General features: G+C 39.7%; 1 protein-coding gene across 1 annotated transcript; it reads left to right on the top strand.

Annotated features, from left to right (window-relative positions):
- Positions 1 to 890: 890 nt before the first annotated feature.
- On the top strand, positions 891 to 19,879 carry LOC139303527 (breast cancer type 1 susceptibility protein homolog). The gene is made up of 22 exons (XM_070927371.1): positions 891 to 976; positions 1,099 to 1,152; positions 1,256 to 1,336; positions 1,439 to 1,527; positions 1,620 to 1,656; positions 1,766 to 1,890; positions 2,065 to 2,184; positions 2,305 to 2,865; positions 2,941 to 4,848; positions 5,069 to 5,142; positions 5,914 to 6,052; positions 6,441 to 6,492; positions 8,904 to 8,989; positions 9,285 to 9,487; positions 9,578 to 9,665; positions 11,067 to 11,144; positions 11,330 to 11,370; positions 11,876 to 11,959; positions 14,622 to 14,679; positions 17,231 to 17,310; positions 18,069 to 18,123; positions 19,637 to 19,879. The coding sequence occupies exons 1-22, from the start codon at positions 903 to 905 to the stop codon at positions 19,720 to 19,722; spliced, it is 4,173 nt and encodes a 1,390-aa protein (XP_070783472.1). The 5' UTR covers positions 891 to 902; the 3' UTR covers positions 19,723 to 19,879.
- Positions 19,880 to 25,183: the final 5,304 nt, after the last annotated feature.

Below are 25,183 nucleotides of genomic sequence, written 5' to 3'. Positions count from 1 at the left end.
CACAGGAATATTATGCTTCATCACATGTTTGCTGTTTGTAACGTTATGCTGCTTCACTACCAGTGTGCCACAAAATGATTCTCAGTTGGCACAGCTAACTTTATAACGCTATAAGCTTACAAGACTCCCACTAGACCTTTGCATTAATGAAGTATCTCATATAACATTATTAAAACTAATTTCAGTTGCAAATTATATGTTTCCATTGAGTCTGGTACTCATAAAATACACAGTACAGCAAGTAGGATTTCGTGCTGTATTCCTTTGTGAGCATGTGCGTAACGTTAGTAAGCCAGCCCTAACTACTGTAGTTGCCTTGATAACTGCTTTTTAGATAACTCATTATAGCTGGATAATAATACAATCTATATGTACAGTAGATGTGACATGACCAAAGTACACACTATTGTAATTTCGCGCACCATTTGTCATAATCACAGACGAGGTTAGACTGAGTAGTTCTCCTTTTGATCAACTAAAGGACATTTTAAAAGTCATGCAAGTAACCAAAAATACCTTCATCCAGCACCAATATATATTTTAATATCTGTTCAGATGTGTCCAGTTGATGGCAGTCACATTAGAGTGCCATGCGTGATCATGGAAAGTGTCACTAACATTATATATGTAGAAACCTGACAGAGTAAATATTTTGTTTTGTTAATTTAGACAGCAAAACACAGTTAACATGCTAAGTAAACTATGGATGACAAACAGCTCATGAATATTTTCACACTTACACGCTGTATCCAGGCTGCCACATTTCCCATCGCTGAATTATGTTGTGTTTCCTATAAGAATGGATAAATAACATTAAATACCAACTCTACCAGTAACACACTCTGTCTAATATTGGAAGTTAGCTTTTCTGATTTTTCTTTTGCAGCTTTTTAAAAATCACCATGACAACCCCAAAGGCCACAGATGTCAAAAAGGGGATTTCAGTTCTTTGGGAGACTCTGCAGTGTCCCATATGGTGAGTGTCAGTCTGGCCAAGAAGTTACATTAGCAAAATCTACTGCATGTACACTGTTTTGGTGAATTAAAAGATTAAGTTGGTCACTTGTTTATTTATTTCACACTTTCTTTCACCTGTAGCTTGGATTTAATGACTGCACCTGTGTCTACTAAGTGTGACCATCAGTTTTGCAAGTAAGTAATGTTTTATTACTCCTCATTTTGTTGAAGAAACTGATATTCTAATATTTTTTAAACACACTCACAAACAATATATGTGTATTTTCTTTTTCACCAGATTTTGTATGATGAAACTTTTGGATAACACCAAACAAAGCAGGGCTAACTGTCCAGTGTGTAAAGCCAAGATAACCAAAAGGTCAGACAAAATCAATAGGATGATGAATAGGATGTTACATTCATTATTTTTTGATGTTTGCATTATGATAACACATGTTTTGTTTTGTTTTTACTTATACAGGAGCTTGCAGGAGAGCCCTGGGTTTCAGAGACTTGTAGTAGGATTGCAGGACATGATACAGGCATATGAACATGACACGGGCACAAACTGTAAGACGACATCACATCACAGAGTTCTTAAAATTAGTTTGTAAAATTAACTTGTATTACATTATCTAATAACATTATTTTTATGTTTTCAGACTTTACTGGAATGTCCCAGCAAAAAGGACAATCAGGGTAAAACATCTGAACATTAACATTTAACTTGTCTGTCATTTGAAATAAAGCAAATGCTAATTTATTTACAATATAAGCTCACCTTGTATTTTCACCTGTATTTGCCCAGAGTCACAGATGCTAAAGCTACTCAACATCGTCATGGTATGTCATCTGGAGATACACCTGGTGCTGAATGTGACAACGTGGAAAACAATGATGATCTTCCCAGGTCTCACCCCTCAACTATAGCAGGTAAAATCTTTTCACCTCAAGTTAATTGGCAGGTTTTCTTTTATTTAAACGTTACTGTATGCTGTGGTAAATGACAGTAGAGGTAATAGGGGATGGTTACATATTATTCACTTTGAAAGTGTGTTGTCTTCCAAAATGTTAATTATTTGTCATTTCACCATTCCTCTCTTTTAGCCCAGAACGGATTTGCAAGACTTATGGGGCTTGAAGACACAAGTCCTTTGACAGTAGAAAATGAAGGCCTTGACAGTGGCCTTGGGGAGGCCCCACCAACTTCTGACAAGAAAATGCACACCCCTACAGATAATTTGGATCCGGTGGAAACAGAAATGTCAGAGGGTGTGGAAAACGCAACATGGATACACAAAACTAGAGGCAAAATGAGATTTCCCAAATTGGAGAAAGCCTCCCTTTGTCCATCGTTAATTCCAGACGAGACTGAACCCCAACCTTTCAGAAAGTCCTCGAGAAAGAAGCAGAAAAAGGATTTGGAGCCTGACAAGATTCTTGACCAGAAACAGAAGAAAAGTCTAGAGAAAGTAGCCGAGTGGCTCATGAAAGTTCCAACTGAAGGAAGTCTTGAGTTAGAGAGACCCGACGAAGGCACAGATGACTCTGACAGCTGTTCTTCCGCTTCAACAATAGATGTCAGGCAACACAATAGTGATGTGAATCCTAGAAGAGAGGATCGATCTAAAGCCCTTGAAGAGCAGGTGTTCGGGGCCGTCTACAAACGAGGGCGAAGAGGGAACAGGAACTTCTCTCCTCCTCTTAATGTATTTGTCGAAGCACCAGTAACTAAAGAAACACAAACACCCGAAACAGTTTCCAAAAGAAGGAAGAAAAACACTCTCACTCCTGCTGATTTTGTAAAGAAATCCAGCTCTGGAGATAAAAATGAAAGTTACATGGAAGAAGAGCAACAATTTACAGAAGATGTAAAGGACACCAGCAGTGACATTTTGAAAGAAGCAGACCAGATGGAGGTCATGGAGCAAAGTGATATAGACAAATATGGGGAAGAGTTGAACAATATGTCAGAAAATGACAAAAATAATAGCAAAGATGAGGTTCCCTGCTCTGTGTCTGATATTGGACAACAGCAACCACAAAGCAAGTCAAATAAAAGGACGCGTGACACTCTGCAGCAGATTGACAGCGATTTGCAAGAGCAAGCTACGGCAACGTCAGAAAGTACTGAGCAAAAGAAAACTGACAAGAGGAAAGGTAAAAACATGAAGTCACAAAAAGGTAAGCCTGCTAGAGTGCCAAAACCCCTTGTTCTGGTTGGAGTTCAAAATGGAGAAACCAGTCCTAAGACTAGACCAAGGGCAGAAGAAGTTCAAGTTCATATTGAGAATTACCCTAGCAGCGAGGACCAAGAAGTTCTGGTCATGAGGAGCACCAGGAGAAGTAGAAGACTTCAACTCTTTGCTGAGGAAGTCCAGGAAGGTCACAAGAAAACAAACTTGAAAGCCAAAATACCTGAAAAAGCATCTGAGGAGGCTAAAGGTGGAACTTTGTATAATATGGCATCACCTAAGAATGGAAACATGACAAAAGTGGCTGAAAGAAACGGATGTATTTATGATCATGATTTAGGAGGAATAGAAAACATGGAGTCTCGTGAGAGGACATCTTATTTGAGGCCGGAGGAAGATGCTGAAGAGTCCGTCGCTGAAGTGCCGAATGCTGAAACGTTGTCTGAAGCTAGTGCAGCTTGTTGCGTCCCTGTGGTCCCAAGCTCTACACATCCAACTGAAGCAACCGTGGTAGATCAAACACGTGAAAGTGACAGTCCGACAAGTCATTTCCAAAACAATATTCAGCTGGAAACCTCCACATGCGAGACTAAATGTACTGGAACAGAAAACAAGGAGGATAAGAACGACAGCGAGCAGGACACAGAGCAACTTCTCTGGAGCTTCAAAGCCACTAAAAGGAAGTCTTTCCATCTTGGTGGTCCAAATGTGAAAAGGAGCCGCAGTCTAGACAAAGAAAACATGCAGGGTGCTGAAGCCGAGGAGAACCAGCGTGTTTGTTCTGGTGTTGAATCTGCAAAAAATCTGATATATACTAAGACACCTGAAATCAAAATCCAAGAGGCATCAAGAGTGAATGAAAACTCTTCTTGTAGTGATTTGATCACCCCTTCTAACTCACCCAGCCTCAGAAGGAAAACAGTTGTGGAAAAACCAGATCAAGTGGTGGTAGAAGCCTTGATCCCTGATAGCAGTTGTTCAGGTCAGGACAGCGCTGGTGGTAACTGTATCTCCAGGAATAGTCTTAGTAGTGCCCTTACTCCTAATAAAGTGTCAAACTCTGAAAAGGAAAGTCCTCATCTTTCTTTTGTCCCTCAGGTTGTAGATTCTTTGCTCTGCTTCCCAGCTGTTGAACATGAGGAGCTGAATGAACTTTCAAAGTATTCTCAACTCACAGAGAGTCAGCTTGATTGTATCATGAGGGGTGCTGGCAAAGGGGAGGAGATCAGAGACGGCATTGCAGCGCGTAATTCGGCCGCCAGTGGAAAACATTCAGGCAACACCGCTGAAGATTTTCTAAACGCAGAGTCTTCTTTAACTCCTGATGGCCATGGAATACCAGTTGTACAAATTGTCCACGATGCAAAGTCGTACAGCAGTGGCAGTGGACAGCTCAGCGCCCAATCCTCCATCAAGGGCCTGCACAGGAAGAGGACAAGGGCCCAGAGGCTCGAGTCTTCATCTGAGTCAGACTGCAGCGGAGAGGGATTACCAACTTTGACTGAAATTTTCGGAACATCAGCTCCTCCTCCTCCTGCTGTGACCCAGGATCAGGGAGACTCCAGTGAAGCTAGTAGATGTGAGGGTGCTACAGCTGATGCAGCAGAACAGTTGAGCTGTCCACCTGCATGCCCCAGCCCGGACTGCGTTAACTCCAGCCAAGCGTCTGTGGACTTGTTCGGCACGCCAGATGAATGTAAGTTGATTCTCAGTAACCGAAATAGTCCATTTTTAGGTTTGCAGCCTGCTGAGATTAAGCCATACAATATGTCTTTTCTTTTGTCACTAATATGCCAAAGATGTGCTTGCTCTCTTGTTTCCCACTGTTATAATTTGTGTGTCTGTGGGATGTTGGGGGGGGGGGCTCACTCTCAAGCGTTTAGACACAAAGCAATTTGATTATTTCCTCTCTGCAGGTGATGTCCCAGTAAATGACACCGGTGTTTCCATGGAATCATCACAATTTTCAAGCGAAGTCCTTGTTACGCAGGTAAATATGATTATGTTCTCACTTATTTCGTTTTTCATACATAGCTGTATAAATACTCCCTCTGCTTTAGGAAAATTCTCACAACCTTTGATTCTTGACAAAGTGACTGGATTTTCCATTAACTCGAACACTAACATATTTTAAGTCTGTCTATTTGCATTACCTGGTAGCTTTGTGCTAACACTGATGATGCACTGTCACGTTACGCCCCGGAGAGGGCAGCCAACACACTTTCCCCAAACCAAACTGTCAGCTCCTGGATGACAGACTACCTCGCTCAGTAAAAAATGTGCCCCTCAGCAGTTTTCTAAATTGCATTTCATTTACGTTGGAGGAAATGCCGCCTAGGAGATGATTCTTGTTTTCTACCTCATCCATCTTCCAGCGCTCTCACTTTTATCTGTCGACTATATTTGACCGGGAGTTAAAGTTTCACGCCCCGGGGTTTAGAAAGGGCCCCGGATTACACACGAGTACAGAAGTTTGGTATTATTATTATTATTATGTGTTTGTGTGTCTGGATACATAATCGATGCACTTTGTGCTGTAAACTCGACGGATGTAAGTCTATGTATTAGTCTATTGAAGCATTGAAACACACACACTTTTACACCAATATATTCTGGTGTACCAGTTGTAAAAGCTGTTATATGATATATGATATATACATAATCACTTGCTCTCTTATTTTGCCATCCTCACCAAGTGCTGTCTTATTCCCTCCCTGTATTTGTCACTGTAAGATCCTTCTCCTTTACTCTCCTCTTTCAGCAAAAGATAGAAATGCAGAAGGAGCTGGTGAGGCTGGAGAAGCTGATGGCTCTGGTGTCAGAGGTGCTTCAGGAGAAAGAAGAAAGTCCCGCAAAAGAAGTCCCTTCAAAAACAAACCGCAGCAAAACCACGGGTGAGCGTATAAGATATGTTTTCTTTAGAGCTGACATGATTAATCGATTACCTGATTAGTAGAGGATTATTTGTTTACAGCATTTCTCTTTCAAAAATGCCCAAAATTCACTGGTTCCAGGCCCTCTAAGGAGAATATATGCTGATTTGTTAGTTTTCTATGACATTAAACCTTCTGTGGGTTTTGAACTGTTTATTTACTATTTTCTGATGTTTAATGGACAAAACAATGAATCCATGAATGATATGCAGATTAATCAATAATGGAAATAATCATAAAGTTTACCCAGTGCAGGTCAAAGCAAAGAAACTCGATCACTACCTTTAACGACAGTTAAACTCATGTATTAGCTTGATGTGAGTATTGAGAGCTGATGATTGTTTTGTGTCCCCAGGCGCTCACAGACCCCTCCTGTGTGACCAGGACACAGGCCAAAGTTCAGACCAGTAAGTAAAGCTTTTAGTACTACTGCACAGACATTTCTATTTGTACTTAGATCAGGGAAATCATATCAGGAGAGAAAAAAATGTCTAACAGGCAAAAAAACAAATATGTATATATAGTGAAATAACAAGTAACATCTTTTCATGTATTTATTTACTTACTTTTTTTAAAATTTATTTTGTTATTTAGTTTACCATGAACTGAAACATACATAAAAAATATTTTTAAAAACATCAACACACAATATTGTTAGCAAGAAAAAAAGTACATACAGTGGTACATGTGTGCTTTAGTTTAGCTTCATTGCTCAATATCTTACTGAAAGAACAGGAATCATGTTCAACCACAGTCAAACTACAAATAAACGCTGCCTGTCTAACATGACAACATGAAACCTTGCCTCGCAACATGAAGTCATTGTTTGCAGTATGCAGGACATGATTAGAGGGGCTGATAAAATCGCAGCTAAATGATTCTCAGGAATCGGACAGTTCGAAACCGGATCTACATGGTAACTTTCTTCATTCCTACAAAGAGGACATTCTTGAGGCTGGAAATTCTCTGTAATCATCCATCTGATAATATGGTCTTTGAAAACGATAGTGAGACTTTTGATCTTTCTGCTCCTATCATGAGGATCAATTTGCTATTTGTGGTCGTCGTCAGTGCGTACAAAGTGCATGTAAAGTGCTTCACTTTCTGGCAGACCGTTTCGATGAAAAGACTGATGACACTCATATCTGGACATTAAATATGACACTACAGCTAGCAGCCGGTTAGTTTAGCTTAGCATAAAGACTGTAAACATCGTTGTATACATCGTTAATTAATTTCAAATGGAGCTACATTTCAATATATCAAGCAGAACAATAACTGGAGCAAGTGGCATGTAATTGTTCTCTTTCAGTCTGTGACTGAAGGAGAAAGTTAGCGTGTGTGTTGCTACGAGTCTTGTTCATAGAGGGTGATGCATCTCAAGAGGACAGGCGGATAATCTCACTAATGAGCCCAGAATCTGCTTATGCTGTGGAGAATAAAAAAGTCATTACTGACTGCTTCTTATATGTCATTTAGAGCACTTAGAGGGAAACTTGTGTTGCCACAGTAATTTATCTCTCCCGCTTGACTGCCCCCCCTCCCCTCCCCAACCTCTCGCCTTGCAGGGTTCTAAGTGCCGTCCTCCAGGCGAGGGAGAGATGGAAAAAGACAGCAGATGAAAAAACAGAAGGCCTTAGCTGTATAAGTTCTAAATTAAAAAGCATATACTCCATGAGCACACTGGTGAAATGTGAAAGACTATATGGCGCTGGAGTATATGGCGAGTTTTCAATGAGCCATTAGCACTTTGGTGCAAGTGATTTAAATGGAGGCCCGCTGCCAGTTGTCAGTATTTCGGGAGTTTTTGAGTGAAGAAATGAACCTAAAAGAAAACAAAGGAAGAGAACTTCTAAAACCTTATTCATATGAGTTATGAAATAGCTTGTAATGTTAACAAAGGACATGAGTGATTGGATATTGAGTTTCTGTCGATACCAAGATCTGATCCAACATTTACGTCTTACTGCCAAATACAACTGCACAGCGTTGTGTTTTTCATGATTTTGGCTCTGCTCCAGCATATTTGATTTGAAATGAAACAATGACTTTGAGTTTAAATTGCTGCTATTCAGCAGGATAATGACCCTAAACATGCAGACAAGACAACCCAGGTTTTTTTTTTACTGCAGTATAATATTCTTGATTGGCTGAGTCAGTCGCTTGAATCAAAGTAATCTCGTGTTTCACTCACTGAAGATGAGACTGACGGCTCCTGAAACAAGCAACAAGTGAGTCTGGCTTCAGTAGAGACCAGTCAGAGCGTCACCGGGGAAGACACCAAGTATCTGCCAATGTTTGTGGATCGAGGACTTTAGATAATCATTGGCTGCAACCAAATATTGACTTTACATGGATGTTGACTTTACCAGTTACTTTCTGTCCCCTAAAAGTGGGAGACTATTTCTACACTGTTCATCTAATGAGCTACCACAACCCAAATTAGTAAAATTCAGCTCACCATGAAGTAATCTATACCCTTTTCTTTCTTGGGTTCTAGTAGTTTTGTAGTGTTGTAAATTGTTTAGTGGAACATCCAGTAAGAGAGGAATGTCCAATCTGTTGTGGCAGGAATGTTTGGATGGGATTTGGTCAGACTTCCTTCATCTCCTGCATGAACAAAATACTGATGTTCAAATGCAGAACTTTAGAGCAATGACCCACCTGCAAATGAATCAGAAATAGATGAAGGTCATTATTAGTAAGTAGAAAAATGCCTTGATCTCGCAGATTAACGCGGGACATCCATGCATCTACGCCACGTTTTCTCATTTCCTTCAGTGTTCTACCAAAGTTAAAGTACGCGTCTCTTTTGCAGGAAAGCTGTTCCAGAAGCAGAACAAGAGCCCAACACAAGACCATGTGATGGCAAAGGGGTCACCCAGCCTGATGTGTCAAAGCATGGCAGCATTGCAGAGACGGGTAAGGCTGCTGGTGTAACTGTGTTTTATATTTAAAAAAAAAATATCCAGAAGCACATGAGCAGAAACATTTTTTAATCTTTCACTTCAGTCAATCAGTTTTTTTTCCCATAATCTGATGATTCCACACTTTTCCACTAGGATTCTCTGAGTACAGACATGGAGGTCTATATGACAACTGCCTCATTGTATCTCAAAATGTTTTTAATGTGCACAGCAAGGTTTGGTTTGAGTGAGTTGACTCTTTCTTTTTTATTTGTTTGTTTTGTCTTGAGCAGTGCAGGGCTCCACACACACAGGGCCGAGTGTAAAAGGCACCAGAGCCTCCAAGACATTTAGTATAAGTTCAGCAGCCAAAACAACAGCGAACAACGGTTCACCATCAGACGGGCAAGAAGACAAAGAGAATAACACTCCTCCGAGAGACAGAAGTAAAGCTACGATGGTGCTAGCGTCCTCTGGATTAGCCCCCAATGAACAGGTGCGCATTCAGCCATTCAATCAATGAATGTGTTTATTTAACGCCTTCCACAGCAGGATACATTAACCAATCAGATGTTGTCGCCTATAGGTAATGGTGAAAAAGTTTGCCAAGCGAGTTGATGCCCGTGTGGTTTCCCAGGTGACACCAGAGGTGACTCATATCATAATGCACACAGGTGAGTGTGCTCACATGCAGGCAGTGTGAGTTTATGACAACACTGACTGAAAGACTGTAAGTGTTGATCCACTGGACTTTAATTTATGGTTGATACACAGTAAAGCAATTAAATTGGCTATTGAATATTCCACTTTAAATCTCCCTAAGTCCTGCTCTTAGATATTTTCTTGCCTTTCCAGATGTCTATTTTCTTTGTACGTGGAGTTACAGCTTGTTTTGTGTGTCTTGTAAAAACGCTCCTTAGAGATAAGCTCTCTGTTTCTGTCTCACCCGCTCACTCTCTCCTCCATTCATCCGCTTGTTGCTAATTACCCTCTCTGATAGATTATTTTTAATTTCAGAGCTCGCTGTCTCCAAAGCACCACATTAACTGTCACTGTTTAAGAAGCCTTTTTTTTTTTTTTAATGGCAGCTGTTTCCCAGGTAACCAAAAACCGGGAACGCTGGGCCTCTTGATCTTTGTGGTTAAAGGTTGGAAAGGAGGCAGGAGGGGTCCCTTTCTAACCATTAGCAGAAAATAATAATAATTTGAAATGAAGTTATGTTTGAGGCCCATCAATAACGCAGACCTGACTCTTGCCTGGAATACAAATCAATAGATAATTCATATATTTATTGAGGGAAGAATGACCCCTGACCCTGCTGATCAAACATGATTTGTGCCTGTGAAGCAATTCAACTGTTCAAACTGTTTTAGGCTGTTTATTCCGAAATGGTTAATTCGTTTTGGCCGATGAAAATGCTGTTATTCAAAAACCCATTCCTACGCAGGAGGACATTGTTGTCTGTGTTCATCCGTCTGATGATGTGGTCATAGAAAATTATCTTTCTGGTCTGATTATGGGCACCAATTTTGTATTTGTGTTCATTGTCAGTGCCTGCAAAGTACATGTAACTTTAAAGCAACATTTTTTTCACTTTATCACTGTAAAGGTTGATGGTGTGGAGGAGCATATAGTTCTTTACAACACCATAACACCAGGATTTACCAAAGTAATTAAAATTTAAGTAGCATAAATGATAACATAATAAAAAAGTAATTTCTGGGAAGAGTGGGCAGTAGTTATTGCCATATATAAACCGTGCTTTATTTTGCATTACATCAAAGCTTTCAGCATCTTCTCTGGGATTCTTTTCTACACATATTGTCTGTTTGTGTCTGCATACGACATGTGTATGTTTTCATTCTGTAAAGGATATAACCATAAACTAACTAACTCAGGACATACTGTTTTAACCTAATGGACCGCCTTTAATGGGAACCATCAGGCAAATTGTACCTCATTTATGACACCTAAATTAAGAGGAGCTAAATTAAGAGCTTCAAATCAAGGTGAGTTTATGTGCGTACATGTACTCTCACACATCTTTTCACACATCTCTGTTTCCTCTCTGCCAGATGAGCAACTGGTGTGTGAACGCACGCTGAAGTACTTCCTTGGCATTGCGAGCAGGAAGTGGGTGGTGAGCTTCCAGTGTAAGTCCTGACTAGCTTCATTGTCAAGCTCCATCACTGATGAGTTTACAGCAATTACTCTAAATACAAAACAGCGTGATGCGGAGGGGTAGGCTGGAATAAAAGGAGTGTTACATAATATAGTAGCCACCAGAATAGTGTTTGTGCTTCTGACAATAAGCTCATGAGTTATTTCCTCTCCGCAGGGATTTCAGAGTGCTTCAAACAAAAGAAACTCTTAGATGAGGTATGCTCGCCTGTGTGCTCCTTGAATTTGTGTGCCGGTGATTTCCTGTTACATCTCTGTATGTCTCGATGTTGGATTAAGGCTGCATGATGAATCTCCCCATGTGGTTCGCTGTGATACCTCATAAATTATTTGTCATCCATTTGCTTTTGCAATCCCTGCATCTGGTTGCTAGTATAATCCTTTGCCAGGCTTTGTTTAATATCCCCATTAATTTAAAACTATTTCTCCATCGTCCAGGCCAGTTTATATGCATTTCTATGCATCATATAGTACGTAGAGATGGACGCCATACAATTATAAGATTGACTCTGTCAAACTGAAGGATGTTCAGTGTACCCTTAAAATAAATCAAATAATATTACAATCAGTCCTTTTATGAGTTGAGAGTGAATAATTGCTTCACTTATTTCAAAGCTAATAGCAACAGGAAAGGTTTTATACATTGTTTTTGAGGTTCACGTACCAAATGTGCATATACTGAAGTCATTTTGTTTTCCAACAGAGTCTCTTTGAAGTGAGAGGCGACGTGGTGAATGGGCCCAACCACCAGGGCCCCATGAGAGCTCGTACCACTGAAGACAATAACGTGAGTCTCTTACACACTGAACAGGATGGCTATTATACATTGTATATTTATATTAAGTGTTAATTAGTGTTAATTTGCTCTAAAAGCCACTTTTCTTTCACCTGCAGCTATAATGTTTTGTTTCTGATTTTCATCTATACAGCACTTCATGCGTGCATGAAATATATATTTTATATATATATATATATATATATATTATTTTTTCAGAATTCAGGTTTGGAAGGTTTATATGGAGGGGAAAAAAACAATAAACCATTTTTAAAAGTAGTTTTTCCTGTTACCAGCCAGCTGTACACCTTGCGAGTTCAATTTTAGCTACAAGATTTTACCTTACAAGCTCCTGAAAAAAATGTTAGATAAATTGAAATTTATTATAATACAATTAAATAGGATTTTATCTTAAGTATTTTTTTATAATATAAGATATTCATGACTAAATTAGCAACAATCAAAATTAAAGTTCCTAAAAAACCTATGTATAAAAAAGTATTATGTACTATGTACATGTAACTGTTTAAAACTAGAATGCTTCATCAGGATTGTGTGGGTGTTGTTTGATCAGATTTGATTGACTGGAAAACATTGAAACATAAGCAAACAACCCCACAACTGTCATCCCCACAGCTGTAGAAAGAGTTCATGTTCGTGTCTGAGTTGTCGTCTCTTTTACCGCGGACTTGTAATGATGTCTGGCACGAGCAAATTCATCCTTGGTGCGGCTAGACCACAGTGAGCTAAGAAAATCTAGTGGGATGGTATTGCTAGGTGAGGCTAGCCTCAGAGTCTGACGGGAGGGATGGCTGTGGCCTTAGATAAGCAGCAGCAGCATTTGTTTAAATCAGATTACAAAAACTAAGCTAACCTGTTCGCATTCACTGAAATACTGAAAGTACTGTAATAAGGCAAATAGACATTAAGAGTGTTTTTTTTTTAATGGTATTTTGGGGCATTTTAGACAAGACAATAGAGAGAGGCATCAAAGGTTTCTGGACAGAATTGAACCAGCTTCTTAGACCACTGGACTATGAGGATGCCCCCATTAAACAGTAATTTAACAGTTGGTGAAGCAAACTGAAAGCTGTCAGCCAAAAACAGAGCAGTACATACTGTATCTAGTGAAGCGACCCTCTCTTTCTCACAATATGAATGCATTTAAGCTGCTTGTTCTCCACTTTGTTCACCATTTGGCCCACAACAGCCTTTATCAGAACGTCAGCCCATTCTACCAGATTATCAACACACTATATACTGTAGATTATAGATCTGCTGGAGAGTCAGCCAATCCCTCAACCTCATCTCAACACTTAAAACATGTCAACAGTCATCTGTGTTCCTAAAGACCTGAAAAGCACTCTTCAAAACACAAAAACCTTTCAGGGAAAGACAGAAAAACACAAATCAACACACGAAATGTTGCTATTATTGACTATTATTCTATTGTTCGTGAAAGCCACAAAGAATAGTCTGACTCTATGAAGAAAATCAAATAAAACGTCCCAATAACAAACAGCACTTGAACCTGTTTCTTCCTATTGCACCAGCCTGTTAGCTCAGGCCCTGTTGTAAAAAGCTAATTGTAATTTTCCTCTTGGTGTAAGGCCAGCAGGACCGGTTCTGTTGCCACTGAGGGGGAAAATTAGAAACGGCTAGATGTCATGTTGGCCGTATCGCTGCCTTTGAAGAACCTCCACTAATTGAATTAGCTAGTAATTTCAGGCTTATTTAAGTGGCTTCAAGACAGCGCCAGCACTTTGATGGAGCCAGACAGATTGTCCTGTTCATACTCACTTTCTGTCACCTGCACCACTGTGACAGATTAACAGACTAACAGATGAAATGAAGTGCCGGGACTCTGGAGTCTGTCACCAGAATGTTGATTCCCAGGAAATCGAAGAAACTCTGAGTGTATATGTGTGTTTGTATGTGTGTGTAGGGTTTGCACGTTATCACACACTTTAATACCTCCTGAAGGACATTAGGTGTTGTCTAAATTAAAAATCTGTAACAGAAACGCTTTTTCATCTCACCAAGCACCTCTGGCTAATGATCATTATGGACGGGCAGGGGAGGTGTGAGAAATTAGTATTTCTCTCTCCAGCAGCTCGGACATATATCTTCCAAACACTTCCGTCCAGCCGCACACTGTATACGAGGCTGTGATGTGAGCTACACGCTTCCTTTCTGTAGGTACCATGGTTCAAGGAAACGATTTTACATTCCCATTTCAAGCTTATTGACCCTGAGTGCAATAAAACAATGTGTCCCTGTTGTCGGGCAGGTCGTTTTTCTCTGCGTGCTTAAAGGGGTGATATTACCTCGTTGAAGGTGGCCCTGTTTGCTCTTTTTCTGTTCGGCTCATCTCTGAATTTACAGTATTAAAGTGGTAGCAAAAGATGAACAAGGTCTTGAGGTTTTTATACACTGTAAGAGAGGAGTGCCTGTTATAAATTGTGAGATATGCTTGGTGAAGTGTTTCAGCTCTCAGAAACACACTCAGCTGTATTGTTACAGCTGCCCACATGCAGTATTATTGAACGTTGTCCGAAGGTTAAATTCACTGAATAAATGTCGTCTTTTGTAGAAATTTTGCAGAAATTTTGCAGACGTAGCTAATTTTGTCCTTACCTTTTTTCTTTTTTTCTTTTTATCTTTTTCCTTTTAGTTGCTCATGAAGGGCTACAGGATCTGCTTCCAGGGGCCTTTTACAGACATGACTACAGGTAAATCACAGCAGCAACATGACATGTTCAAGTACAGCTCTAGAAAAATAGTTTTCTGTGTACAGTGTGGGATCAAGGGCTGAAATGTAACAAGTAGAATTACTGAGAAATGTAACTAAAACATATCTGTATTAAGATTCGTGTCATGACAGTGTTACTTTAGATCAGTTAGAGAGAGTGAAACAATCACAGCATCTAAACCTGCACACTGACGCTCTCACTCTTTAGCACCATCTAGTAGAGTTCGACCAACACTGAAGTTATGAGGCAGATATTATTGATATTTGAGAGTTTCATTAATTCAATTTGGTTATTAAAAATATCGTTTGACATTTGGGGAAATAAACTTATTTGCTTTCTTCCCGAGAGTCAGATGAGACGAGTCATCTTTACACTTGTCATGTACCACTGGTGAGCAGTGTTGTCATCACCATGAGGTTGCCAGGCAACCAGTGGAGACTCCGGGAAGTCATTGCGAACAGTCAAGAAATCGTAAAACCACTTTTTACACTTTGGGATTTGTGCAGATTAAACAAACTAGGTATAACATGTTAAATAGTGATCTTAAGAGGTGCTGGTAGAAGGATTTTGTTCCTTTAGACAGAGCCAGGCTATCTGTTTTCCCCTGCTTCCAGTCTTTATGCTATGCTAAGCTAACCAGCTCCTGGCTGTAGCTTCATATTTAGCGTACAGACATGAGAGTGGTATGGATCTTCTCATCTAACTCAAAATGTTGAACTATTTCTTTAAAAACAATTGCCCAAAATATGTATTGAAATTTTTTTATTAATTTCATATTAATTTTAATTGTATTTATTTAAAATGTATTTTCTACTACTACTGCTTTTCCCAATACGTACAGTCCACTTTGCAAACGCGCTGCAATGCCCTTACATTACTCCCTTGTTCATGCAGTGAACTCGGCATGTATAGTACAGATATTGATTCGTCCAGGTGTTTGGGAAGTTTCACTGTAAAAGATTTCTTTATACCATATAATGTCTGTAATGAGAGTCTCTCTAAGATTGTTCAATAGGCTTTGAAATCCATGGCCCTCAAACACCACAGGGATTGCAACAGCTAGAAATATGTCTGATGACTAGAGTCTTTACACTTCCATCTGCTTGTGCTTTCAAAGAGAAGACTGTGAAAAAGATATGGTGCTGTTTCATGGCAATGTTGCCTTTTTCCAGCTGCCGTCATGCTGCTTGCACTCAGTTTTCACAATCAAGAATTACTTTGCTGAACCACACTTATTCAGTTTTATTGATGTCTGTGTCCTGCAGGACTCCGATAGACAACCCGCCTTGCTTTAAAGAGAGAGAGAGAGGGGGGGGGGGGTAACAATAACATGAAGGACCGTTAAAGTAGCTCACGCAAGTTTTGACTGATGCAGCTCAAAATCTGTGCTGTCTTTTAAACCTTGTCGTATCGCCACTGGTGAACAATGCCAAGTGATTCTGGAGTGTGGGTGGATTGAATACGGACTTAGGAGTTGTGACATTTCTTGTGTGGTATTGTTATACTGTACAGTGGTTGCTATGGTGTCAGTTTGCTGCCTGGATTTTTTTTCCTCAGGAGAAAGTGGAAAAGAGCCTCCAGTCATTGCCAAAGAGCTTTTGCTTTTCTCACATTGTCTTACAGTTTCTGCACCAGCCTAGTTTATGAACTTTGTTCCTAATGATTTAAACTGTCAATGACCTCCAAGTTCAATGTAGAGAGGAGTTTGGTTGCCTTTCAAACAACATACTTTTTTGCTTTACCCTTCCAACATGAATGAACTGACAGATAGATCATGGGTGAAGGTCTCAGGGGGCGCATTGCTTAAAAATCCACAAGGCAACATTCTTTGGTTTCCTTCTTCCTGGGGCTCTCAAAGTGCTCCTGCAGCATCCTCCCGCTGCCTGCTGGATCGATGAAGCTTTGCTAATGGGTCGACATCTGCTAGCTAGCGTGAGGAGTTTAAAGACTTTTCCTTAACATGGCACAAACATGAGGATGGAGTCTGTTTTCTTCAGCCCAGCGGGATTCCATCCATTATTTAATTGCTCACGTTTGTGTATGTTAAATGATGATGTTTTCTGCAGCATATACCGCAGGTTGAAAGAGGCTTTCCTGACACAAGTGTTCTCATGTTGAAGGCAACAAACAAGGGAAGCTGTTGATTTAGATTTTATTTTTTTGAGGTGTGTTTGGTGGCTGATGTGAAATGTTGAGATCAGAATCAGAAATATGAAGAGATGTTCTTCTAACAAGTTAAATGTGTGTCTGATTGAGTGAGATGCGCATATTGATTTTAGTGGAGACTTAAATATTGACCTGTTTACCATCCCTCCGATCAAAGGAAGTCTGAGCTTGAAATGGGTCTGCTCAGTATCCCCCCTGGGGTTAAAGGGGTGGAAGTGGAGAGAATTACATTAAGGTGTGACCAGGGATACTTTATCAAACAGGGTTTCCCCAAAACAGTCAACATTTACAGCCAACTTTTGTGTGTGTGTGTGTGTGTGTGTGTGTGTGTGTGTGTGTGTGTGTGTGTGTGTGTGTGTTGTAGATGAAATGGAGTGGATGGTGGAGCTCTGTGGAGCAGCTGTAGTCAAAGATCCGCTTCTCCTCGACAGTAAACAGGTAAGAGTGCCTCTCCCATTTGAAAAGATAACAAACTAGAATAATGAAGTTATTTTGTACACACATTCAGAAATACTTTCTAGCACCACCATCAGGTCAAAATTACAGTGTGCTTAATACTGTCCTATTAGCCTCAGCTGTACTTTGAGTTTTGTATGAATTTCTTTCAGTTTTGAATTTGCATGCTAACATGCTAAACTAAGATAGTGAACTTTATACCTACTCAACATTGTTAGCATTGTCTTTGTGAACATGCCGACATTAGCATTCAGGTACAGCCTCATAGAGCCGCTAGCATGGCTTTAAACTCTTGTTCCCTTTTTACAGTATGTGATGTTTCAGTTTTAATGATTCCAGTTAGTTTAAGATTCCTATGACTCACATATTACAAGCAACATAAGCAAACTATTACCTGCAGGGACTGTGTGGCAGTCAGTAAAGTGCATGCCTCCCCCAGTGAACAATTCTTTGACTCATAAAGCTGCAGCCTCCATAGCAGTTAATGTCTATTATTTGTCCTCCTGGTTTGATTTTGTTTTTGAAAATGGCACTCGAATGCAGTGTCGTTTAGAAAATGTCACATTATAAATGCAAGAAATTGACTAATGCTGAAAATCCCCAGATCAAGTAACGGCCACAGTCCAGTCAACAATCCTTAAGCCAGCAAGGTTCAGAGATACTTACAGAAAATCTTTGCTAATTTTGTAATCATAAATTAGGCATGTATAGTAATTTCTCTCATAATTTCTATCTCTCCCATCAAGTCTCATCAGCTGGTTATTGTACAGCCTGGATCAGAGTCGTCATCCAGATACAGCAGTGAGTCTTATCTGAAAATAAAATGTCATTTTCTCCTGCTACACTTTCAGTCTTGTAGTTATTCTCACTCATTCCCTCTCACACACACACACACACACACACACATACAGAGTTCATAAAGATAGCAATTAGACTGACAGCAGCAGAAGGAGCTGATTACATAATTCATACCTGGCTTCACCTGGAGGTTCGACCCTGGCACAAGCACAGACCTGTGCAGAGTCAACTAGCTAGTTTGGTGAACACATAATGAAACATCAATTTACTGTATTGGTGACTGGTTGAAGGTTAGGTTTATGCGAAGATGTCTTATGTGAGGATAGACATCCTGGCTGGTGTGCATGACTGTGCACCTGTCTGTCCATTAGTGCAAGGATTTGAATGTGTTTGCGCCCGTGTGAGGACCAGTTGGAGGGTGACAGAACGGTGAAATGGCAGACGCTGCCAGCCAAAATGAGACAGGTTCCCAACAAGAGCGGGGGTGACTTGCCAGGCAAGCGAGTGTGAAGGAAGTTAGGCAGCAGTAGAAATGGCCAAGAGAAATGTCAGATTGGAACGTGGGGGAAAAATGTCAAAACAAGTTGGCCACAGAAGAGAGAGGCTGCCATCACACGAGGAGAGCTGACAGGTTGAAACAGAGAGGGAGCAAGTGGCTCTGAGTCCTCCCTTCTTCCCTCTGCTGGCATCCTAATTTGCACTGCTGCATATTTAATGCAGCTTTTCCTCTTCCACGTCCTTTGGCACTCATAGCCCAAGTAATCGAGTAGCCCATCACCCTCCCCTTCTCTATCCCCCTTTATCCTCTTCTTCTGCACCATTGATCGAAATCACACACATCTCTATCTCATCCTCTGATGTAATGGAAATGTGTGAGTACATGCGCACACACTCCAGATTATGTGTTACAAGACATATTCTGGACATGTCGATTCAGGTTATTGCCTTTTTAAAGGAATATGCTGCTTATTTTAGTTTGCACGATCTGTGATGATAAATGAAGGTTTGTTTTTCAGGTTAAGTGAACAGTGAAGGTTTGAGCACCTGAGTTTCTGCGAATACTGAATAATGAGCTTGAGAATTTAATACGATAATGTATGTAGATGTAAAAGTTTAATGTAAAGTTTTAAGATTCGTGTAATTTATATACAAAGCTGCATAAAAACAAATAACTGAAGTGAAACGTGTGACTGGAGAGATCAAGAAAACCGCCCCAATCAAGATTAAAAGATGGTCAAAGTGTCTATTGTTATTAGAATTTTAGAAGATTAAGGGGTACAGAGGGACAAAAACATCTTTAAACACATATCTGATTATATATTACTGATAGATTGTTAAGTTGGCAGTCTGAAAAAGTTGAAAATGGTAAGCAAACATAGCATTAGTTGCTAATTAAAGTGCTTTACATGAGGATGACGCGCTTCTTCCAAATATTATGGATGTACTGTACATACATACATTTGTCATTTGTAGATATACTTTAAAAAACTTTTACTTACTTTTATCTGCTCAACAGGTTCACGTACAGTTGTGACACGTGGTTGGCTGTTGGATACCGTGGCAACCTACACCCTCCAAAACTACAACAAGTACTCCGCATAAACCCACAGCCATGCATCCGTCGTCTCATGGCCCATTTTACAACTTTAAAATGTCCAAGACTGTGATTAAACTGTTATCCATCTGTTTTGTTGATAAGCTTAAAGCTATTTGTATTGTGTGCGTATGACAGGATGTATATAAAGTTTAATCAACAGAGGATGCTTGAATTGAGTCTTCTTTTTGTTTGTTTTATAACATAGGAATTAATACACACATACATCAATTGCTGCCCACAATGACTATAATATAACTATAAAAGAACATAATTTGCCCATAGTAGCAAATCTGAGAATTAACAGACAAGCTTGACTGTTAATTGACCAGTATTCCTAGAAGTAATCTTTCTTCTTTTTTTTTCAACTTTCAAATATATCACCTTATACAGTCAAACACTGATGACGTATAATTATATAATGTGAATTAGGGTCACCCCTCAATAATGTCTCAAGTATAAGTAAAGGTTGAATTAATTAATCATTTAATGAAATGGCTTTGGGGCCAAGAAAAATATGCTGAAACACTCATATTGCCGAGCTACTGGTCACATACTGGTCAAAAAAGCATCTCCATAAACTATAGAAATACAGTATGTAAGCCTGTAATGCTCTAAATGCTACAGACTTCATGCAAAATGGTGCGATAACTCATCTGGAACTTAATCATGGACATAATATCAATGAGAGTCTCAGAGGATATTTAAATCTGTTTTCTGGGGTTGAGGATATATCTGAGGTAAACTGTCTGCAACACCAAGTTAAGGAAATAAACTACAGTAGACCCTCTCACCATGCTCAGTATCATCCAGAACCATTTGCAGTATTAGTACTTGACGTCTCGTATCAGATCTAATGTAATTTAATAAGCTCTTGTCATCCCCGTTCTCCAGTTGTTCCCACTGCTGTTTCATAGTGCTGCGAATGCTGTTTGCTAATCCCTGATGTATGCCAGCTTTCCTGAACATGGCCAGTATGTAGCAACATGTTCTGCACCGTTTTCTTGAATTATTGAACAGCCATTGTGTGGAAACAAAATGAGGGAGAAGAGATTTACAACAATGGGCCATATGTGGGCGAAAAAATGACCACTCTTTTCATTTTTCATTTTACCTTCAGAAGACAAAATGTGAGATTGGGCCAAATTAGAATATTGCTGTAGAAGACCATGCAATCTAAAACATTTTCTTCTTCGGTAAAATAGATTGAAATCCTTCTTTCTGAATAAAATATGTTTGTGTTATTCATTATTTATTAATTTGCTGATGTTTTCTTGATTCATTGTTATTATTATTATTAATACCTTCTTAAGTGTATTTGTTTTATCCCACCAATAGCCTAAAACCCAAATATATGCAGTTTGCTATCACATACAAAGAAAAGCAGCAAATCCTCACAAATTAAAAGCAAAAACAAGGTCACATTTATCAAATTTGTGCTTAAAGTGACTGATGAACTATCAAAATAGTTGTCAATTTTCTGTCGATTGACTAATTAGGTATTGGACTAATTGTTTCAGATGTAGTTGAAGTTTTAGGTAGCAGTCAGCACCAGTTATACAGTGTGGTTTTCGTGTGCTGACAGTATGTGGGTGATGTGTTTCTAATGTTTAAATGTAAATTAAATTAGACTGCGCCACCACTGTAGAGAAGTACAACTTCCTATCAGCATGAAGCTTAAGTCTAACAGCTTAATGCTGTTAGTGTCCCACAAATATGAACAAACTAAATTTCAATGCTGCAGTAAATGAAACTTCTTGACCTGATCTCATTTTACAAGGCCACATTCTTGCCTGTTAATTTGCTCCTCTAGTTTTCACTAAGTACAGAACAGCACTTCTTGACCATACTGGCCTTGTTTTTATTGCAAATCTAATGAAACAAGTTTGTTGAGCCATTAATTCAAAAATTAACTGCGCTGTGTAAGTTAATGGGTACGGATTACTTTTTATTGGCAGCAACTGTTTCTGGCATTTGTTTTTGATTCACTACTTCAGCCCGATTTATGCAAAGACAGAGTGGAAACCAAAACTCTACCCACATACTGTATGTCTCTTGTCAAAATGTTAACAACAGTCATGCAAGTACTTACATGCTCATAACAAAATGTGAATTTTAGTTTTTGGAAAGAGAAACAAAAAGAACATTCCAGCTTTATTTCACTTTCATTAACACGTGACTGCTCCTGCACACCTTTCCATTGTTTGTCTAAGTTTTACTGCCTCCTTGTCCAACCCTCACTGCTTTCACTCATGCCTCACCAGCTCCTGTCCACTTCTATCTTCTATATTTTATTGGAGGATCATTTTCAAGGGGCAAGACTCAGTGTAACTTAATATGGGGGGATTCAAGCTTACTGACATTGTAACGTCAGCAAATTCCAGCCTCATTCTGGATGCGTAGAGTTCATTATACATCTAAACTATCAGGAGTTTTATTATCACCTGTCTGTATAGCACTGCAGCACTCACTGCAAGACCAAACCAACTTGGCTCAGTTGATAATGTAATGTGAAGATAATAAAAGTCATAATCATATACCTCATACAACTGGTTTTAGAGCTAAAAAGATTTGTTTGACATACAGAGAAATTCGCTTATTTTCTTGCCAAGAATGAGATGAGAAGCTTGATACCATTTTCATGTTTCTGTAGTAAACATGAAGCTACAGAGGATTAGCACAGCGTAGCATAAAGACTGAAAACAGGGGCAAACAGCGAGCCTTAACACGTTATATCTTGTTTGTTCAAAACTACGTACAAAAACGTGTCAATTAGTGAGTTTTAGATGAGCTGATAGGCAGATTTCATTACATTTGGACAGAGCCGGGCTAGCTGTTTCTCTCTGTTTTCAGTCTCTGTGCTAGGCTAAGCTAACCACCTGCTGGTGGTAACTTCAAATTTAACATATGACAGTGGTCTCGATCTTCTCATCAAACTCTCAGCAAGAAAGCGTCTTTTCCAAAATCTTCAACGATTCCTACAAATTTCAAAATCCTGCAAATGTTTCATTCATAAGTTCATGTCTTCTCTCTCACATTCATGAAAAATGAGACCTCTTACAACATGTAGACAATGTTTCTTTGCATACGGAAAACACACCACCTTAATAATGTATGTTTCTACTTATAGCACTGACCCAAGATCCCTCAGGATGTGTTGGGGGGGTCTGCACAGTTGTGACTGTGATGTTGTGGGGGAAATCATATCTGCAGAGCCATAACCCAATGAAACAATGTGGAAATGAGTGTGAGCCTTTGAAGGGCAGAGATATTGCAGAAAAAACACATTGCTCCTGCAGCCACTCTCAACTTTTCAAGCAGAATGAGCTTGGAACAATTATGCCTCAAGGACATGAGTCAACTTGAATGACTGCACCCTATATTAACCCCATATAGATGTTGGTTTGAAGGCCGAAATGGTGATTATAACTTCATATGTTTTGTTATGCAGTGTTTTTAGTGCTGAAAGAGTTGGTAATTTTAAATACATCTGCTAAAGAAAGGGTACTTTAGATGGCCTCCAGACACATTAACACGCATTATTTGCAAGACTCATTTCTTTAACTGCTGATTTTATTCATTTGAACTCCCACAGCACAATAAAAAGAACACCAAGAGAACATTTTAATGTTTCTACAAATTAATATCAATAACTGTTTTGCAATTAGTTTCAGTGGTTGCAGGATAAACACAAACGTCTGCATCCAGTGTCATTCACTGCTATGACAACAACAGATATCAAAAAGCAGGTGGCTGAAAATAGAGAAAGAGCCCACACGAAACAGTAATGTCAGCACGTTCGCTCCGAGGGCTTTTGAATGCCAGATGTGCGGTGCCAGACGCCAGAGTGCCAGGGCGCTGCTTTCCTCCAGTCAGCTGATTTTTCAGTGCCGAGCTGCAGCGGAGCGTACATTCAGCTCGGTTACTCTGTATGGGAGCTGAGGTTACAGCATGATACGGAGCGGAGGCTCACAATGCATGAACACTGTTTGCTCTCTTTTACAGTACAATCAACTGACTGTTTTGTTAGTTTAATAAAGACACAAAGGTTGGTGACCCTTGGGCAGTCCAATCCTGATGCTCAACTGTCAGCAATAATCTGAACCCGTGTGCTACAGTAACTGAGATTTTGTCACTGAAAATCAGACTACTGTTCACAGGACACTGCATCTTTTCTCTTTATTCCAGGCCTGTGGAATAACTAAGACTAAGACTAAAACAAGACAAAGAGTCTACAGCCATGCTAGCGGCTCTGTGAGGCTGTACAGCGGTGCTTTGAGCTACATGCTAATGTCAGCATGCTAACGTGCCCAGTATAATAATGCCAACATTCTGATATTTACCAGGTATAATGTTTACCATGTTCACCATCTTAGTTTAGCATGTTAGCATGGTAACATTTGTATGTAGTATTGAAGTATTGAACAAATGAAAATGTTGCCCTGATGATGACGCTAGAGAAAAAGTTAAGGGATCTTAACTTCTACAGTTAAAATTCATCCTGAGGGGGACATAATTGTGTGTACCAAATTTAATAGTTGTTGAGAGGTTAACTCTGAGCTGCTGATGGCACAAGCTGAAAAGTCACCAAATCACCAAAGTCATTAGGATGCATCTTGTGGACACCATGAATGCACCAAAACTGATGGCAATCCATCCCATAGTTACCAAGATATTTCACTAAAAAACAAAAATGTCAACCTCATGATGGAGCTAGAGAAAAACTCAAAGGATCATTAAAGTCAGTAGGCTTTCCTCTGGGGGAGATGTATGTATGTACAAGATTTCATGGCAATCCATCCAAAGGCTGTTGAGATATTTCAGGCTGGACCAAAGTGGAGGCAGACCGACAGACTGACAATGTCCCCCCAGCATGGCTGAAAATAACACATTATAGTCACTTGATGAAGTCAGAAGATTAGTATCAGAACTGGGCACTCCGGAAAAAGAGTAAACTAAAGTCAGTTTGTCAGTAATCACTGAGGTTATTTACAGAACAGGGACTAACCTATTTAAATATAATTTATTGGTCACAGGGTGTCGTTTCTCTGTGCTGGAGCCTCTTCAACAGTAACTGAGTTACGGCTGCATGTGTGTGTAGGTCTTTGTGTAAAAAGTAGGTTGCTTGTTGTTGAGTCTCAATGCCTCTGTGTGGACCAGGGCATCCCGCCGTGGATGATATTTCTGTTCAAACGTTTCACTGGGGAAATTAGCACAAAACAATCTGCTTGGCCATCTGGAATGTTTCAGTGTGCTTGTTTGTTTGTGAAGCTGCACATCTGTGTAACGTGTATGCAAACATTTACAAGCAGATTGGCATTTGCTTCAAACACCTGAGGGTAGTAATTTGCCCCCCCCCCCAAGCTAAATTTGGCATAAGCAGAGTGATCGTTCCTATTTTTTACAGTGACAAGAGAACATGTGTTTGCTTGGGATCGCTGTGCACCTACAAGAGTGAAAACAACAGTC

The sequence above is a fragment of the Enoplosus armatus genome, chromosome 20 (assembly GCF_043641665.1).
Source record: "Enoplosus armatus isolate fEnoArm2 chromosome 20, fEnoArm2.hap1, whole genome shotgun sequence".
Taxonomy (NCBI): domain Eukaryota; kingdom Metazoa; phylum Chordata; class Actinopteri; order Centrarchiformes; family Enoplosidae; genus Enoplosus; species Enoplosus armatus.
The sequence above is the reverse complement of the archived record's forward strand: the minus strand, read 5'-3'. Positions and strand labels throughout refer to the sequence as shown.

What these genes read in the sequence shown, in the direction of transcription:
- LOC139303527 (XM_070927371.1), top strand. Translation starts at nt 903, where the DNA reads ATGACAACCCCAAAGGCCACAGATGTCAAAAAGGGGATTTCAGTTCTT. An exon ending in GCGAAGTCCTTGTTACGCAG is followed by an intron (nt 5,143 to 5,913) that starts GTAAATATGATT and finishes CTCCTCTTTCAG; the next exon opens with CAAAAGATAGAAATGCAGAA. An exon ending in GCCTGATGTGTCAAAGCATG is followed by an intron (nt 8,990 to 9,284) that starts GCAGCATTGCAG and finishes TGTCTTGAGCAG; the next exon opens with TGCAGGGCTCCACACACACA.